The sequence below is a fragment of the Mycteria americana genome, chromosome 3 (genome assembly GCF_035582795.1).
Source record: "Mycteria americana isolate JAX WOST 10 ecotype Jacksonville Zoo and Gardens chromosome 3, USCA_MyAme_1.0, whole genome shotgun sequence".
Taxonomy (NCBI): domain Eukaryota; kingdom Metazoa; phylum Chordata; class Aves; order Ciconiiformes; family Ciconiidae; genus Mycteria; species Mycteria americana.
In genome coordinates this window covers 132,188,309-132,205,062 of record NC_134367.1, presented here as the reverse complement: position 1 = coordinate 132,205,062, position 16,754 = coordinate 132,188,309, and the positions used below count along the sequence as shown (strand labels likewise).

Here is a 16,754-nt window from a genome sequence, read left to right as displayed (position 1 = left end):
TGGTTGTTTGCAGCTTTTTAATCTGCTTAACGCATCTATTCTTCCTACATTCACAGTCATGTCGTCTTAGGTACTGATTTCAATATTAGTTTGTATTTTAATGGATGACAGTTGAGCAGAAACTAGTGGCCATCAATATACACTTCTGTAACTTTATCATTTCACATTTGCATCAGACTGTTGCTTGCTATGGAAACATCATCTAATTTACATCTAAATAGCTTTTACCCAGTTTTTCTTTTGTATAACACCTGTTAATCATAACACTTTGTAGGGAAGTTGCATAGAGTGCCTGCCTTTGCTAGAGAAGTCATAGCTGAGCAATGGTAATTTAACCTTTTGTTCTCTCCCTGCCGCTGCTAGTGATGCCTCGCTGTTCATAAACTGATGAAAATATTGTGCAATGCTCTTGGAGCCCAGCTAAATTATACGAAAGGTTTCACTGCTCGCATTATCTCTGGAGCACGACTGAAACCAGAACGTGGAGGTTTCCTCTTGCATTATGCCAAGCTGAATACCTCCGTTTCTCAAGGCCATGGAAGTGGGGTCGCTACTGTTAGCTGTTTCTGCAGAAAAGATACAAATTTTAATTTGTTTTACCTGAAAATTAAAAAACAGATAAAACTTCACAAATGGCAGGCACGGAAGGTCTCGTGGAGGGATAAGCAGCCTTTTCCATTGTTGCGCTCATAACCAGGTGGGCTTTCCAACTCCATCTTTCCAATGCACGTGAAATGTAGCGTGCACACTCGAGTCTTGCAAAATAATTCATAAGCTGAAAATCTGAGGGAAAAGTTTCCAAGTAATTAGCATATGAATTTCAATTATAAATTACACAAACTATGGGAATGCAACTTTTTTTGGTCTGAATATATCGTGCCACAGATTCACAGAATTAATGGACATCACAAGACCTGTGATATTCTTAAGGCCATGTGTTTTTCTCTTATGAAACACCTATGCTGGCTGAAGAAATATGCAGAAATTTTGTAAAGCTATTTATATTTGTTGTCCTAAATTAAAATATCTGTAGCTTGGACTTTCCTAGGGCAGCGGTGTCACTGCCGTGGCATCCAAATGAAGTACCCTTCCTCGCCTGTCGTCTTTGGGCCATTCTTATGCTTTTGGTGTCTTATTTGAAATGAGTACGAGTGATGGAGGGGAAAGGAGCTCTCGTGTGCAGGGATCATAGCTCACTCGAAAGGCAAAACAAAATCCTTGTTGCGTGTCAAGAAGTCACAAGTTTATATTTTCAGAGAAAATGATGCCTTTCCTACCTTACTGCAGAAATACCATTGTCTCTTTTTTTTTTAAGTTTTGGGTTTTTTCCCCGCAGTAAGTGTTTGCAGGTCATATTTTACCTCTGGGTGAGTTCAGCCTAATTTCAAACTGCCTTTTCCAGCTAGAGGAATGGTTATCATGATAACATTATCAGTTTATTAACCAAAGAAAAGTGATGTTGCTATGAAAGGTTATTTAGTATAAGCCTTGCGCCTTGGTCGCAGTTCACAGTGGGGTGCTGCGATTCTGCTACCTTATTTTCTAAAATCATCACTTTTAATAACTAAATTCCGTGTTTCGGAGCACTGCTGGGTGGGTGCGTGGATCAGAGGCTGTACACACACCCCTTCAGACCCGTCCCGCCAGCTCAGACCTGTGCGAGAGCCCGATCCGTGTGTTTTCCGTTCAGGTCTGCAGCCCAGGAGCCCACTGGTGAGCGGGGGCTTGCCCGGCTGGTTCCAGTGGCACCGTAAAGGCACCCGACTTCCCTTCCTGCCAGGTGAAGCCACCCGATAGCTCTGGCCCTCGGCTGCTTGTTGCCGGTCTGAGCTGCTGAACCGGAGGTGAAAGGCTCTGTATCCTCTTACCATTCCTTACAGCACCCGGCCTTTTCTTTAAGGGCTTAAACCCGGGGAGCGGGAGGGGGGGAGAGGGTCTCGGAGAATTAGCGCAGAGAAAGATGATGACTATTTTAAGGCCTGTGCTGAGGGGGTGGAAAAAGGCAGAGCTTATGCCTGTGCTGCTTCAGCTGCATTGAAGAGGACTTAGCACAGATGGATTGTGCATTACAAAATGTAACACATAATTCAAGCTGTCAGCTTAATCAGACTGTTTCCAGGAAGCAACCTGTAAAAGAGAAGGACCTCTTGTTTGCTGACCTCTGATCCGTAGCCTGCTGCAGATTGTCATACATTTTGTTTTTCTTTATGTTGGTGTCCCTTCCTTCCCCTTCCCTTTTTATTATTGTATCCCTCTCGAGTGGCACCCTGGAAGGACCACCCAGCGGGAGGAAAACAATGGGAAACGAGCCGGCCGCTAAAATACAGGGTTTGTAAGACTGGGGGAAAAGAAAAAGCACTGTTTAACTGCATATGTGATCTCCCTGGTATTGTTTTGCTTATTAAATGTCTAGGGAACTCGACTAAATGCACAGCAGCTCCCACTTAATTGTTCACTGTTGCCCAACAGTCCAATGGAAAACATAACTTCCAGTATAGCTTAACGTGATTGCAAAAAGGATGCAAGTTTTCGTGCACAGAGCTTTTCACTTGAGGGTGCGTGAACCAAGGTTAAATGTATAAATATGTCAGCTTCTACACACGGTGCAAAAAAAAAAACCAACAACAAGAACAAAAAAAACCCAACAACTTTATTTTGCCTGCGGGGCTCTGCGGGCGCAGGCCCAGCTGGGGCATTGCTGGTGGAGACCTGGCCTGGAAAGTCCCCAACAAAGCAGGCAGCCGGCCTGGACCTGAATAGCCATTTACACCTCTGTTCAAGGATTAGCCTGCTGTATTGTTTCAATGTTTAAGTCCTAATTTGCATCATTATAGAGGTGCAGCTTCATCAAAACCCCTCTGAGGTCCCAGTTATGTCCCGGTACCTGTAGGTGGTCACCAGATTTATTCCGATTGTGGAGGTGAAGGAATTAAACTACTCAGGGCAGGGTAATTTCAACGCGGCATCTCAGGCCTTGGCTGATTTTTGGATGGTTTGTTTGCTCGTGTGCTTTTTTTCTTTCTACAGAGCTCAAGCGATGTGGTTTTTGCTGCTGTTTGCTTTGAAAAGCTAAAATGAGGGTGTTTGCTTTTCCAACTGGTGCGACGGGAATGTGTTTAAAATACCTGTCGCAACCCAGGTGCCTTCAAGCCCTGTTTGCTGTCCGTCCGCAGGCACCGCGGGATGCTGGCGGGACTCTCCCCCGCGCTGCAGTTGATAGAAGACGTGGTGGTGAGGAGGAGCCCCCGGCACCGGGCGCTGTACCGGGGCGAGCACGTGGGGACGATGGGGACGGCGGAGCTGCTCAGGTCAGTGCCGCTTCCCTGCGCGCTGCCTCTCCTCTCCGCTGCCCTCGCAGAGCGGGCAGGAACCGGGGAGGAGGGCAGCGCTGCCTACGCCCTAACCCCATCCCCTTTATTCTTGTTTGCTTGCTGCCACACATCCAGTGTAATGCTTGTAATAATTTTGTTGTTGATTGCTTACATGCTTCTAATTGAATTCAGGTGAGCAATGGCGAGAGGCTGTTACCGAGCAGCTTTGCAGGAGCCTGTTGAGAGTTGAGCCAGGGGTCCTCGCTCTGCGGTGACAAATGGCCGGTGCAAAGAGCGAGCAGGCTCCTGCAAACAAACGTTGCTAGTTGCTAAGAGGCCTCCCTCCCCTTCCACTGTTTTAATGTCATCGGAGAGCTGAAATATGGCACTTAGAAGCGCATACGCAAATTACTCCAACAAATACTCTTTCCTAAACGTAGCACTTTTTGCAGCCTTGCTCCACAGATCCCTTAGGTAAAGTAAATACTTATTTCCAAGAATGAGAGCATCCCCTTAGCTAGTAATGCGAATATGATTTACTGAGGTAGACAACAATAACCAGAAAAATAATTTCTTCTTCGGGGTAAAAGAGCAAAGAGAATCACCAAAACCCACATGTTAACAAAACCAGGGTCAGAGAGCCCTCGTTGTCCCTCCGCAGCATGGGCTCTTTAATTACAAGGACTGGGAATGGCTTCGTAATTTTATTTAAAATTATATGTCAGCCTCCATAAACTAGGATTCTCATAAGGACTTGATGGTTAGCGGATTTCTAGGGAATTGGGAGGAAGGGCTGCCAAACCGACCTGGCCCCTCCAGCCTACTATTGGAGATGGGTTCCTGTGGCATAACCGCTTTGGCCATGGCACGGCCAGGGCTGCCTGGCCAAGGAGCGGTTTCACCAAGTGGATGCGTGCAGGTTCCTCTCTCCCTGTCAAAAAGCAAAGGTGTGAGATTAAACCTGGCATTTTCTAAGCACTGGGTTTGACCTCCCTGTCCTGTTCTGCATCTTTCGCAGAAAGCATCACGGATGTGTCCCCCTCTGGGCTGTCCCACTGGTTATCCCGTTAGCCAGGAGAAGTGTTACAGATTCTGCCTCCAAACCAACGCTGGCTGTCCAGCCTTTAAATAAACATTGCATGTAATACCTGCTTTATTTTGTAGCTTTTGTAATCGGGCCGGCAGTCTGAAAGAAGACGACCTTGAAGCATGCGAAGCAGTCGTCCTTCATCAGCTTCGGGCTTTATTACAGAGCACGCTGAATGGAGGCCTCCTACCTGAGAAAACACTCGATGCTAAAGGTAGAGCGGTGGATGAAAAGCAGACCAGGTATCGCAGACACAAAACTTGTGTGTGGGTGTGATTACCATTCTTTTCTTTTCCTCCCCAATCTGCTCTGCCTCTCTGGTGCAGAGAAAGCAGACCCAGGGCCAGACCTCCGATCGCACTGGAAAATAAAGATGTCTGAATGCTGATCTTTATGCATCTTGGCAGCAGCCGTGCGACTCGAAATGAGAACATTAAGCAAATTCTTTTATTTCCCTTTTCATTCACTGATGGTGAATCTTACTCTGCCGGGCAGCACTCACGCCAGTCCCACCATCTTGCCTAGTCCACGGCATCTCCCACCCCGCGCTGCTCTGGCAGGGAAGGAAACATATTAACTTCAGAGACCTCTTAGCCAGTAATTTCTGTGATCTTCAACGCGAGTCTCAGGCACGTAAGGATGGGGAATGTAATTTTGAGAAGCAAATTATTTTTCTGTGAAGCAGAAGATGCATATAGCCTTTAAAAACAATAAACCGCCGTTATTCAAAATGGTTTTTTTCTTTCCTGTGTGTATGCCACAAGGACAAGTGAGAATTGATTTTTTTTTTTTTTTTTTAGGTCTCTTTAATGCAGTAATGAAAACAATTTCCATTCTTTCTTACTTAGCTTCTGTCTAGACCTTCCTCCCTGTTACAGGCTCAGCAATACTCAAGTGTTAGCAGGATCGGGGCACTTGTGAGTGCTGAAGAATGGTCTATTTGACTATACCTGGTTCTCCTTTCGAGGCTGATATGCCTGTGAGCACTAATACGTTGTTGTATTTCCTGAATGGTTTCTTAGGGACAAACACTTGTGGAGTTAATTGGAATTCACTCCTCTGCTTGTGAAACTTCATTGGAGCAACTGGAAAAACAAACATCTTTGGCAAACAAGATTGCAGTATTTATATTTTCTGTGCTAAAAGAAAAGGCACTTTTGCTCAAAAATAATAAAAAGAATTCTGAAAAAAAAAAGACAAGCCCAGGGAAGCGGGTGCCCAGCAGAGTGCCTGATGGAGTAAGTGAGGTCTGCCCAGGGCTGAGACTAGGGGCTGCAGAACAGGTTTAACGTCTCCTGGTCCTGAGTCTCAGGACGGACCCAGGGGACAGACATGGTGACGATGATGATTGCCCCTGCCTGTCCTCCCCACGTTTGCAGAAGCCATGAGTGACTTACTACATTTTCCACTTTGGACATTTTTAAAAGAAAAAGTGGGAATTAAGGACAAAATGTGTGATGGCTTCTCCCACTGCATGTTGACCCGCTTGTCCAGATAAATGAGTAGCATGGCGCCTGTGTGAGTCTCGTACGTGGGGTACCCGCTAACCGTGCTTGGCTTTGTTTCTCAGGCCAGACCAGCAGTGGGACGTGGACGTGCTGCGGACTTGCTTGAGCAACCATGCCTTGTTCTTGAAAACGCACCAGGTTCAGCTCACGGAAGAGGTGGCGGAGATGTTTGAAAGCCTGCTGGTTTCCAGCAAGAAGGCGCAGGACGGCCAGGTTGGCACTTGCATCTAATAATATCTAAATCAATGACACCTAGAGACTCATCCGCACTGTTAAGGCGAGACGGGCCCTGTGCTGCTAATGTGATCCGGTGCGTGGGCTTTAAGGGGAACCACAGCAGCCTGCGTTCATTAATCAGCCTTGGAGATGGCTAGGAGGTGGGTAAGGAGAGAATACGAGTAGTTCAGTTGTCTCGGGGCAAACACCTACAGCACTTCATCCCATGAAGAAAACAGTCTCTTTAAGGCCTCCAGGAGGGTGTCTGTGTTCCACCCTTCAAACCAGTTATCTATGTAAACAAGCTCACACATTTGCTGTGGTGTGAATTTATCACAAGGCTTATATCATCTGTCTTTCTCTGTGGCTTAGTAGCTTTTTATCATGAACGATGTATTTTTTTTTTTTTTTAAAACAGAGTTATGTTTGGTACACTGAATACGCAGAGCACTTTACAAATAGTAGCATGCTCATTTTTTTTAAACGTTAATGCAAAAGGTTATAAACTAACTCTTTAAAAAAAAAAAAAAAGTTGGCAGTCAGTAGACCGGCAAGCGCCCCAAGCTCTGCTGCAAGCTCAGAGCAGCCAGCCGCGCGGGGAGGGCAGGGCTCCGATCCCCGCTGCCTCCAGCTGCAGCCGTGCCAGGAGAGCTGGGGCTCTGGCCCTGGGGTGACGTCCTAGCTGCTGCTGCGCCGCCCCTGCGGTGGGGACCGGGAGGCCTGCCAGGCAGCCCGCCGGTAGCGAGCTGGCCCCGTGCTCTGCTCCAACAAATACTTGCAAAAAGTATTTTTCCTCTAATTTTTAATGAGAAATTAAAAAGCAGTTTGAACTGTCTTGCTATATTCTAGCTTTACTAGCATTTGAAACAAATAATGAAGATGTAATATTTTAGTCAGTTGTACACTTTCAGTAATAGCCAGGGTAACTTCTTTTTCTGAATGTGGATAAGTAATTTGTATTCCGTCCTTAAAACGCTCAGGCAAGTAGAAGAGATGAGCAAGGAATGTATCATTGCGCTGGTGACAGATAAAACAAATACCATACATAAATTTATAATTGTGTGTAAAAACTTTTACAAAGTCAAAGCTCCATAACACAAGCTTTATGGGTGAATATATGCAGTAATAATCTGTTTATTGCTACATGTTACTGTGGCCCACACATATGCATTTAACATTTATATTGCCTATTAAGTGGATCCAGTCAATTAAATGTGATGCCAGGATGCATCCCCTACTTTGAAACACTTTATTTCCAAGCAGGTTGCACAGAACAGGATCGATATAAATTACACAACGTGCATGTACAGGAACAGTTGCTTTACCATGAAGATGTATATAATGTAGTAGTGAACTCATAAGCAATCTGCACTAAGGACCTTAAATATTTACGACTCCAAAGTTTGAATTTTTGGCCCATGTTGATGGCTTCTTTCTCTGAGGGCCTAAAGATCTGTCAAGAACCCCACTGGGTGCTGGTACTGTACAGCCAGGCAGCAGGGTAGAGGTGCAGGAGGGAGCTTTGAGCTCCCGACCGTACAGACAGACCTGTCAAGTCTGCCAGCTCCATCCCCATCGGCACTTGTGGTCCGCGGAGGTTTGGTGATGACCAGCAGCACCTCCACCTTCTCCTCTAGTGCCTTCAGCATCTCACCCATTCCAGTGGTCCACAGAGTGAGTCTGTCCACCTGCCTGTCTTCTCCTCGTCTCTTACCACTAAATTATGTCTGTCTTCTCTTACATCTTACTATTAGCTTTTCTCTTCTCTCATGGATCTCTGCCATTAGCCCTGTTAAGAAAACTGGGTATAGTTCCTGTGGACATGGGACAGCTGTAGGGAGCTGGCGTGGTAGGAACGCCTTTTCTGGGTGGTGGGATAGTCTCTTGGCTGTGGAATCTAGTGCCCTTTTCAGCCAAGTTACGCTCCTGTAAGAATAAGACCCGCATGGCTCATGCAGCATGTTAGATGTCTTCACGCCCTGATGGAGATGTCGGCCGCCCCGGAGTCACCTTGGTCCTCGTGACTCTGAGTGCTGAGCCTTGGTTCTCTGGGTGGGAACCTTCCTTCTGCCTGGATTAATCATGGTGTTAGAGTTTACATTGATTGCTTGTATTTGGTGGCGGTGGTTCATGCCTATTTGGATGTTAAATGATACTGCAAATAGGTAAACGACGTACTTCTGGTGTGAGAAATCCACACTGAGAAACTGCTACATGGGAATTAATTTCCTTCAGTAGTACAGATTTCCCAATTCTGCCTGTAATTTAAGGTGTTCTTTACATTAAGAAAATGAGACTTAAAATCCCCGTTTTTTTGGATGAAGTAGCAGCTTGCTCGCATTGGTTTTGTACGGAGACTTCCCATATGTAAGTTTAATAGAAAGAAAAAAATTTGGCGAGCTATTTGCTTAAGACTGAAAAGTTGCCATTCTGGGCTCCTGAACAAATATGGGTTAATGAGGAGGGGGCAGATGCAGGAGAATACAATTTTCTCAGGAGTCCAAAATGTTTTAGCTTGAAGCAGTTCCATAGTCTCAGATCAGTACATATAAAATAAGTTACAAAACCTGGAGTTCTCTCAGAGATGTTGGTCCTCATTGCTGAAGGCTTATTGCTGTATTAAACAATTGTTTTATTAAACAATTGGATAATTAGAGCAGAAAATCTACGAGACGTTAAGGACTCGGGTTTATTTTGTAACACAAAATATGGACTTAAAAGGAACACCCTACAAGTAAAGAGCTAGGAAGGATAACAAAAAGCCTTTGCTGCTCTTTGTGAAATAATAAACACCAGGAAGGATGATTTCTCCTGCTCTCAGAAAGAGCTTTATAAAGCCACGCACAGTACTTTTAACGCAGGTCGATGCTAACCTAAGAAGCGCTTGCTTTATTTTAAGCCCGCTTTTGACTCAGCCGTATTTACAGTACGTTCAGCTCCCTGTAAAGGTATTGGCTTCCAACTTAGTTTTTTGTGTCAAAAATACGTTTAGCTGCAGAGCTGGGAACAGTGCTGCTGCAGAGGGCTGCGTGCACAGGCAGGAGAGAACAAACTTTACGAACGTGCAGGAATAACGCGGATTAAAATCGGAACTGCGCCCGGCTGAGGCTAGCTTGGGCAAGCTGTGCATCGCGTTCTCTGCCTTCAGGTTCATCGGTCTCGGTGCTGTTTTAAGCTGCAGCTATTGCTAACGCTGGGGGTTAGCTTGCCTTATTGCTGCGTGCCTGAAACGGAGAGATTTCTTTTCAGTCGGTTGCTGTTGCAGCGTATTTGATAGACCCTTCTGTTTTGCTTACCCTGACTGCGTGAGGCAGGGAATACTGAGAATTTCCAGAAAACCTAGTGATTAAAAGAATAATTCAAAGTTTGTGTTACTTCAAGGCAGAATGCAATTCCTGAGCTGGCGCCGATTTAACTCAGAGGTAATTTAACATCTAACAAAAACACCCTGGGAACAGATTACACCGTGAAGTATAGATTAGCCTAAATGTATGTTGGAAAATGCTCGAGACGAAGGATAATAGGGCTGCGGCTATTTTTATTTTTTTAATGCTGCAGGCTCTACCAGTGTTGAGAGAGGTCCTTCCAGAAGAGTGTGGGGATAGGTCATCTATTCAGAGTAATGAATCATCTTACAGCTTGCCATCGATCCCAAACGACGGCGGGGACATAAAGCAGGCAAAACACGCTCCCCGGCTCGCCGGCGCGGGAGGACAAGGTAACAAGTGTTAAAAGGTCCGGCTGTGTGCTCAAAGTTGTTGTCCTTCTCTGTATATATGTATCTTCTATCCAAATGGGCAGGGGACTCTATAATAGTGACTGGCAAATTAATGTGTATTTGTAATGAACTTTTGTAATGAACTTCGGGGGATTTTCCTGAATATCTCGGTATCATTTGTCATTGTTGTTACTTCTTGAAAGGAGCGATGCCTATTGTGACTATCGTTTTCTGCAGGAGTAGAAAAGCAAGCCTTGTGCCAGTTATTAAAAACAGATCTATGGGTGTACATGTATTTAAAACATGGCTACCGTTTAGAAATTGTGGGGTATATTCCTTGCCTTTTATTGTAAAGCCAGACCACAGAATAAATTTTCAAAAATAAAAGGGTTCATGCTGAGAAAGGTGTGTGGTGCCATTTCAGAGCTTAGAAGGTGAAAACCCAGTTAATTTCTTTAGATAAGGAAGTAATATATTAGTCTGGCTTAATAACTGGCAACGGCAACTTGCTCGGTCTGCTCTCAGAGCATCCCTTACATCAAAGTCCGGAAGAGACAGGCAATTAGGTTGCAATGCTCTTTACACAGAAAATGTAAACAAACTGCTTTAGGCCTCCTAAATTCGCGCGACTTTTATCCGCGGAGGAGACAGAGACTTTGATTTAAACTAATTTTCCGCAGTCGGTATGATATACGCTGCTGCTGTCGGGCTGCCGGATGAGATCGCAGAGTTACTGTGGGTTGTTTGTTTCCTAAATCCCATTGGGTCTTAAATAATTTAAGACATTTGGTTAGCTTGTCCTTTTCTGTGGCAGCTACAGAGAGGCAGGGTAGCCTCGCACGCGAGGAAAGTTCACAGTAGGCGCCTCTTTTAAGAACGGTAATGGATAGTTTAGATCAATAAACAAGAGATAACAAAAGTGAGAAATTAAAGGGAGTAGGGCTTAAAAGCAAACAAACCAGTCTGATCACTGCGACTTTGAAATGTGTTTCATTATGGTGTGTTCACATCCAGAAGTCACAAGCTGGTGTGAAGATGAGAGCAAGGAAGAAAGCGCGGTCGAAAAGATTCCTATTACAGGTAAAAGTAATGGCTGCATATTAACCTCGAATCCAGTATTCGACTTTATTATATAATCAAAACATGGCATTTTAGTGGCTTGGATCCACTAATAGTGAGTAAATTCAGCTACTACATACTGAGCGCAAAGATTAAACGTAAGATCATAAAGTCCACGCTTACGTTAACGTAAACTAAGATGGAAAATAACAGCGCCTATTTAATTCCTTGTAATCATGTTATACATTTAAACCATGTGAATATCCTGTCATTTAGCCTTTCAGGTCCCGGTATCAGTGTTACAAAGGTCAGTCTCTATGGGGAAGATCCAGTAATTATATGGCAAACTACAGATGTTTCCGATTTGATTCTTTTCTTTTCTCGAGTAATTGAATGTGTATCATTAGAATAAGCGCAGGGAAAAACCCTGCTAGCCGGGAAGCCGTGCCTTTGCCTCTGTTACAAAAGCTGCCTGATAACACAAAATTTTTAGCAATAAGGTTTTATCAAGACGTGTTCAGATCCTCCCGCAGCAGATGTATGAGGCTTGCGTAGGATCCCAAGATGTCGCTGCTTTTCGGTCCTGGGGTATCAATAACACATTAGTATTCAGGGCAGGGCTCTTTGCAATGAGTCTCAATTTGCTTTTGCCTGATTTTGTAAAGTGGTGGGCTGCTTCCTTATAAATTTTGATGTTTGGCTAAATATTTATTTATGCAGGTGTGTACTCCGACAGAAAGGTGCGAGGGCATCTGCTTATGCAACGCTCGCTGTTGCTTTTCTGCTCTTTTACGGCTTCAAAATAACCTGTCTTTCGGAGAGCAATTCATTTCTCTATAGAGGTTTTCCTCTGCTGCTTTCTGAGCCTAATTTGCAGCTGAAATATAAAAATGTGCTTCTTGTATTCCTGAATTATACTGCAGCAATAATATTCCTATGTTAGCCCAATAAAACTTAGATTTTATTTTTTTTTCTGGAGTAGAATGCTTTCCATTTTCCTGCTTCTTAAAATGTCCTTCAGTCACACATAGCAACAGATTTTAAAACACGAATTGCATTGATTTTCAGAGGAATTAAAAGCCACTTACATCTTTTTCATGAAACAAAACACACTTCTCATTTGAGAATTAATCTAAAATTTTGCAAATCTTGGGATTGGTTTGATTTTGTTTGTAACTTAAGAAGACTCAAATTTGAGGATTGGGTTTAAGGTTCCCTCAACTGCAGAGCGTGCCAGCAAGAGCAATGTCAGGAATGGTGACTCCCTCCAACTAACACCATCACTGATACTATTTTTTTTTTTAAGGAGAATACTGGCTCTTGAGTTTGGATCCATAGCTGCCCATGCTTTTGGTTTGCTTCTCCCTACCCTGAATTTTACGACTTATCAGTACTGGTTTTAGCTATGATTTTGCATACAAATTTGTCAGGGAATTCTCTACTGCAGTTTTTCCTGCTGGGGACCCCGATGGTCTGTGCGGCTGGTTGCTGTCTTAGATGTCACTTAGTCAAAAGCCAAGCCACAATGCACATCCCCCTTCCCTACTTCTCCCGTCGCTTTCTTACTGAATGGGCATGCAAATACTAGTACTTCCTATTTGTAAAAATGCTGAGAAACTCTCCCTAATCGAAACACTGAAACCAGTAACTTCAGTTTAAAATCCGTTCTTTCTGAGTCTGCTTTATTTACTGTTTTGTTGCAGCGTGTTTCCAGTAGCCAGCGGTCGCATTGTCTCTAGGAGTGAGGCTTTTCATATCTCACTTGAAAGCACAGTTGCTCCTTTCAGATGCGATTCATCTTCAGCCCATGATCTTCTCCGGGCTTCTTGTTGTCTTCTGGCTCCTCGCCCTTCCGGCCTGTCGCTTTTTTCCTTTTTGCTCATCATTATTTGCTGTAGACTGTGGCCCCGGAGCTCTGAAATGGTTCTGTGCCTAAAATAGAGGCAGCATCTCTGTGCATTGTCCTTTGGGCTCAAATGACTTGTTTGAGGGTTTGGCTTGGTGTTTTTAGATGAACTGATATTTAATGTCCATTCTATACACCATCATTTTGCTGTACAACTGCTTCTAAGCTTAAGGGATACAAATTTTGTTTTTTCAGTACTTGCTGCACTCTTTAAGGGCTTTAAGTGTTGGTTTGAAACACTGGAAGCCTTGGGGCTTTTGGGTTTTGATGGACTTCATTGTGAGAGCTGGGTGGTGTGCTTCCAAGCAGACTTCTGTGATGGCACTTTACAAATGCTTCTGTAGTTTTCGTTTGTCTTTCCTCCGTTACAGAAAAGAAGAACCAAAATATGTATGTATTATTCTGTAAATATTCCAGAAATATTTCTACTTTTTCTTTAATGCCTATAGGGGAGGAAGGCAATAGCTGTGTGGCTTTGGGGAAAAGGGCTTTAGAGTCGTAGCTGGCATGGTGTTGGATGTCCCTTAGAGACAGCCTGCGTTGGTAGCTGAAACTGCTCGTGCAAGGACTGACTTCCCCTGAGCTCGCTCTTCTAAACAGAGGCTTGGACCAAAGCATCTGCTGAGCTGTTCCCGTCCGCGGCAGGACACGTGAGCGTTTCGAACCCGTAGTCAGCCGGGGGCGTGGGGCAATGTAGCTCGTAGCACAAAGATGGCTTCTTTCCTAGAGCTTGTCCTAAGCTTGTGGAAGGCCATGGTGTGATAATTGACTTGAAAAGGATTACGTTTTGTGTATGGCCTCACCCAGGGAGGAGTTAGCTATTAATAGCAATCTCATTTTATATCAGGCTATATGAGGATAGAGGAGGATGTGTGGACTCGTTCTCATTTTCTTCATGGATGCTTTGTTTTTTATCTTGGGAAGACATGTAAAAGAAATTGCTCAGCTTTTTTGCTGTTCCTGAGGTAGGTGAGTAACATGAGATTAAAAAGAAAGGATAAAATCCATTATTTTTTGTTGGGCTGGATGACTGTTAAAGAGTCTCATTTATGAGTAGGAAACTGCTGATTTTATTGAAGGGGCAGGTTTGTTAAACCTTTAACAAAACCAGAATCTCTCCCTACCCTTCATTTATGTCTTTGATTTAAATAGATGTTAAAGCTATAAAGCATTTGAATAAAAATGGTGTTACCATTCCACTCATCAGGCTGCACTGTCACAACATCTTGAATGTCACCTTCCAGCTACTCTCCAGGTATAAAATCTCTAATGTAGAAATAAGGAGGAAAAACCCTCTTAAGGAAAAAAAAAAAATTAGCCCTTCTTTATATATCATAAGGGAACATGAAAGGGCACAAATCCAATTCCGCTTTCCTTTTTAGGTCACCTTTAATGAGCCAGTAATCCTGCCAACGCTTTTCCCATGCCCATGCGTCCTTCCCGGTGAGGTCCTCCTTTGAGCTTGAAGTTAAAAGGTTCCCGCGGTTCCACTTGGAGTGCACTAATAAAGGCATTAATAAGTCTACCCAACTTTTCACTTCATTTGGTGTCAACCCATTCGCAACTGCTGTTACGACAAAAGTTCATCTGTAGGTGATTAATTGCTGCTGCTGTTGTGGTCTCACAGAATTACCTTGGGACAGCGTAAGATCGTACGTTTTGCTTAAATTAGTTTGGATTATGTACTCCAGTAGGTGATATTTTACGCTGCTCGACCTAAGTTCCTGAAAGACCTCAGAGTCTTTTTATAGTTATGAATTCTGGGTGAAAATTCTTCTTCGATCTTTAAACAGAGGCAGCAGCTTCTAGAAGTATTCTCACTGGATGGCTTGCTCCACTGGGATTTCCCAAGTCCACTGGTCATCCGAGTGTCTGCTCTTGAGAGGATAGCACCGTACATTGGTATACTATTATGATAAGAGTATTTATTTTTAGGAAGGGTGGAGATATTTGTTGGTATTTGACCTACTTCTGAATACTGATTACTGCAGTGTTCTGCTCAGGTTTTAATTTTGAGATTTTTTCCATCTATTTGCTCTCCAAAGAGCACATCCTTCTATCAGATTTGCAGGTAGCTTTTATCTTCTCTCTGTACGCAGGTTTTTTGCTTTATCGCAAGGGAAATCGGTGTGTATAAGAGCCTGTATACAGCCGGCGCTCACACCTCTGGTCCCAAGGCAGAGGTGTGCACAGCGGCTGTGTGTGTGCTGGCAGTGCCATGGTGGCTGACAGCCCACCTTTAATCCAGCGTAGCTCTTTGTAGATTATCAGCAAGCGCAGTAATTAGCGTTAATGTGGTAGAGGAGCTTGTTCAGATTTAAAGTTCCTCTGGGCAGGAATAATTGTTAGTTTTCTATCTTGGTACAGGACCTAGCAGCATGGCAGCCCAGACCTACCAGGACTTCTGAGTGCAGATACAATAACTATTGCAGAGGTAACTGTAAAACTACACAGCTTGCGGGCTCAGCTGATCCTGATAATATTCCTTTCGAGGCATTATTGACTTTGAAGTCTACTGACAGCTGAATTACCCAAGCTGCTAACTATTTTATTGTTGATAAATGTACACCGAAAAAGCAAAGTTCCTTTTGGTGTAGGTTCTCACTTGCGTATGGGAGGAAGATGTGGATACGTGTCTGGGTTGAGTCTGCAAAAGCACTGGGGTCTTTTGCCCTCCAACTACTTCCATTAGCATACGGGATTATTGATTGTTATTGGAAATAATGGATGATAGCTCTTTGTAGCTTTTGAGTGGTGTACAAAGTGCTCTTGTTCCTCTCCTGGTAGAGCAGCACCTACTATACTACTTCTACGTCTTGCTTACGTGCTTTGCCACTTAGGTCGAAGATTTCGGTCTTGCTCGCAAACCCTACGGGCTACACATGAACACAGTGGTATTTCTGTTTTCCCAGTCTGCATTTTAAAAACCAGCAACCTCGTGAACTGTGTTTCCCATTTCCAGACAGGCGAGTCAAGCACTTGGAGATTGTTCATAGAGAGACGATTTGGTATCTGCAGTTGACTTTTCTATGCTGGGACTCTAGCTGCGGTCACGGGCTTTAATGCTGGTTTCCATGTTTAAAAAGTATGGGCTTCTTCCTCTGAGAGAGGTAATACAATTAACAAGATATAAATATTGCAAGTACGAGGCCAAGAGCTTTCTTATCTCTCAATTTGCAGAAAATTACATCACATCACTTTTTTAGCTGCTGAGAGGTTTGGCTGTAAATTGATAGATGCTGCAACCTAGGCCACAGGGGGAATACATGGAGGAAATGCCTTCTTTTTGGTTCTGTGCTGGTACAGTACGTTCTGGGTTAAAGATCACTTTAACTGTTCGACAGAACAAAATAATAGTGGTTCATTATGCAACGACGGCATTTTTTTTCCTGGAATTGTTGGCTAATGAACCCATTTTGTTCAGAACAAAATTGTAAAAGCTGACATGAAAGCTGCTTTGACCCATGCCAACTGCACAATTAATTCAAAGTTGGAAAGTGTGGAGTGTTTTTAATTAATAGTGGTATCACAGATCTTTTGCTAGTTCTGAGTGGAAGGAACAATGCGTAGGGAAAAAGGCACGAGGAGAGCCGTGTCCTCTGGGATGCACCAGCTCCCGTTCTGCTGCGGTACTGCTCGAACGATTGGATTAACAACTTTCCAGTATTAACATCCCAGATTGAGTTTAAAGACTGAGTTTTATCAAGCTTGTTCAGTTGTGTCTGTGCAGTACGGGCTGGCCGTTCAGGCTGAGCAAATGCTCCGAGTACCCCATCCGGACAGCTTCACCCCTGCGTGCCTACGTTGCTTCTGGGGTGTCTCTGGCACACGAGAGCTGGTGATGTGGTGAGGCCACTCCTTCCAAAAACCGCTCAGGAAGAGAACATCAAGCAGATGGCATCTGTCTTTTACCCGGTGTAGCAAGAATTTACCAAATTTGGATGGGAAG

The 16,754-nt window shown here is 44.0% G+C and overlaps 1 protein-coding gene across 15 annotated transcripts in view; it reads left to right on the top strand.

Annotated features, from left to right (window-relative positions):
- The window catches only part of KIZ (kizuna centrosomal protein), a 52,830-nt gene that overhangs the window by 21,772 nt on the left and 14,304 nt on the right, over window positions 1-16,754 (top strand). For 4 of the 15 annotated variants that reach the window (XM_075497105.1, XM_075497107.1, XM_075497104.1 and 1 more), the window contains 5 exons: window positions 3,174-3,308; window positions 4,476-4,640; window positions 5,969-6,119; window positions 9,681-9,840; window positions 10,855-10,920. In XM_075497105.1, coding sequence (XP_075353220.1) covers window positions 3,174-3,308; window positions 4,476-4,640; window positions 5,969-6,119; window positions 9,681-9,840; window positions 10,855-10,920 — 677 coding nt within the window. Of the gene's footprint in view, window positions 1-3,173; window positions 3,309-4,475; window positions 4,641-5,968; window positions 6,120-9,680; window positions 9,841-10,854; window positions 10,921-13,652; window positions 13,775-13,957; window positions 14,708-15,172; window positions 15,240-16,754 lie in introns of all 15 variants that reach the window. The other 11 variants (XM_075497110.1, XM_075497106.1, XR_012774970.1 and 8 more) reach the window with 10 other exon arrangements.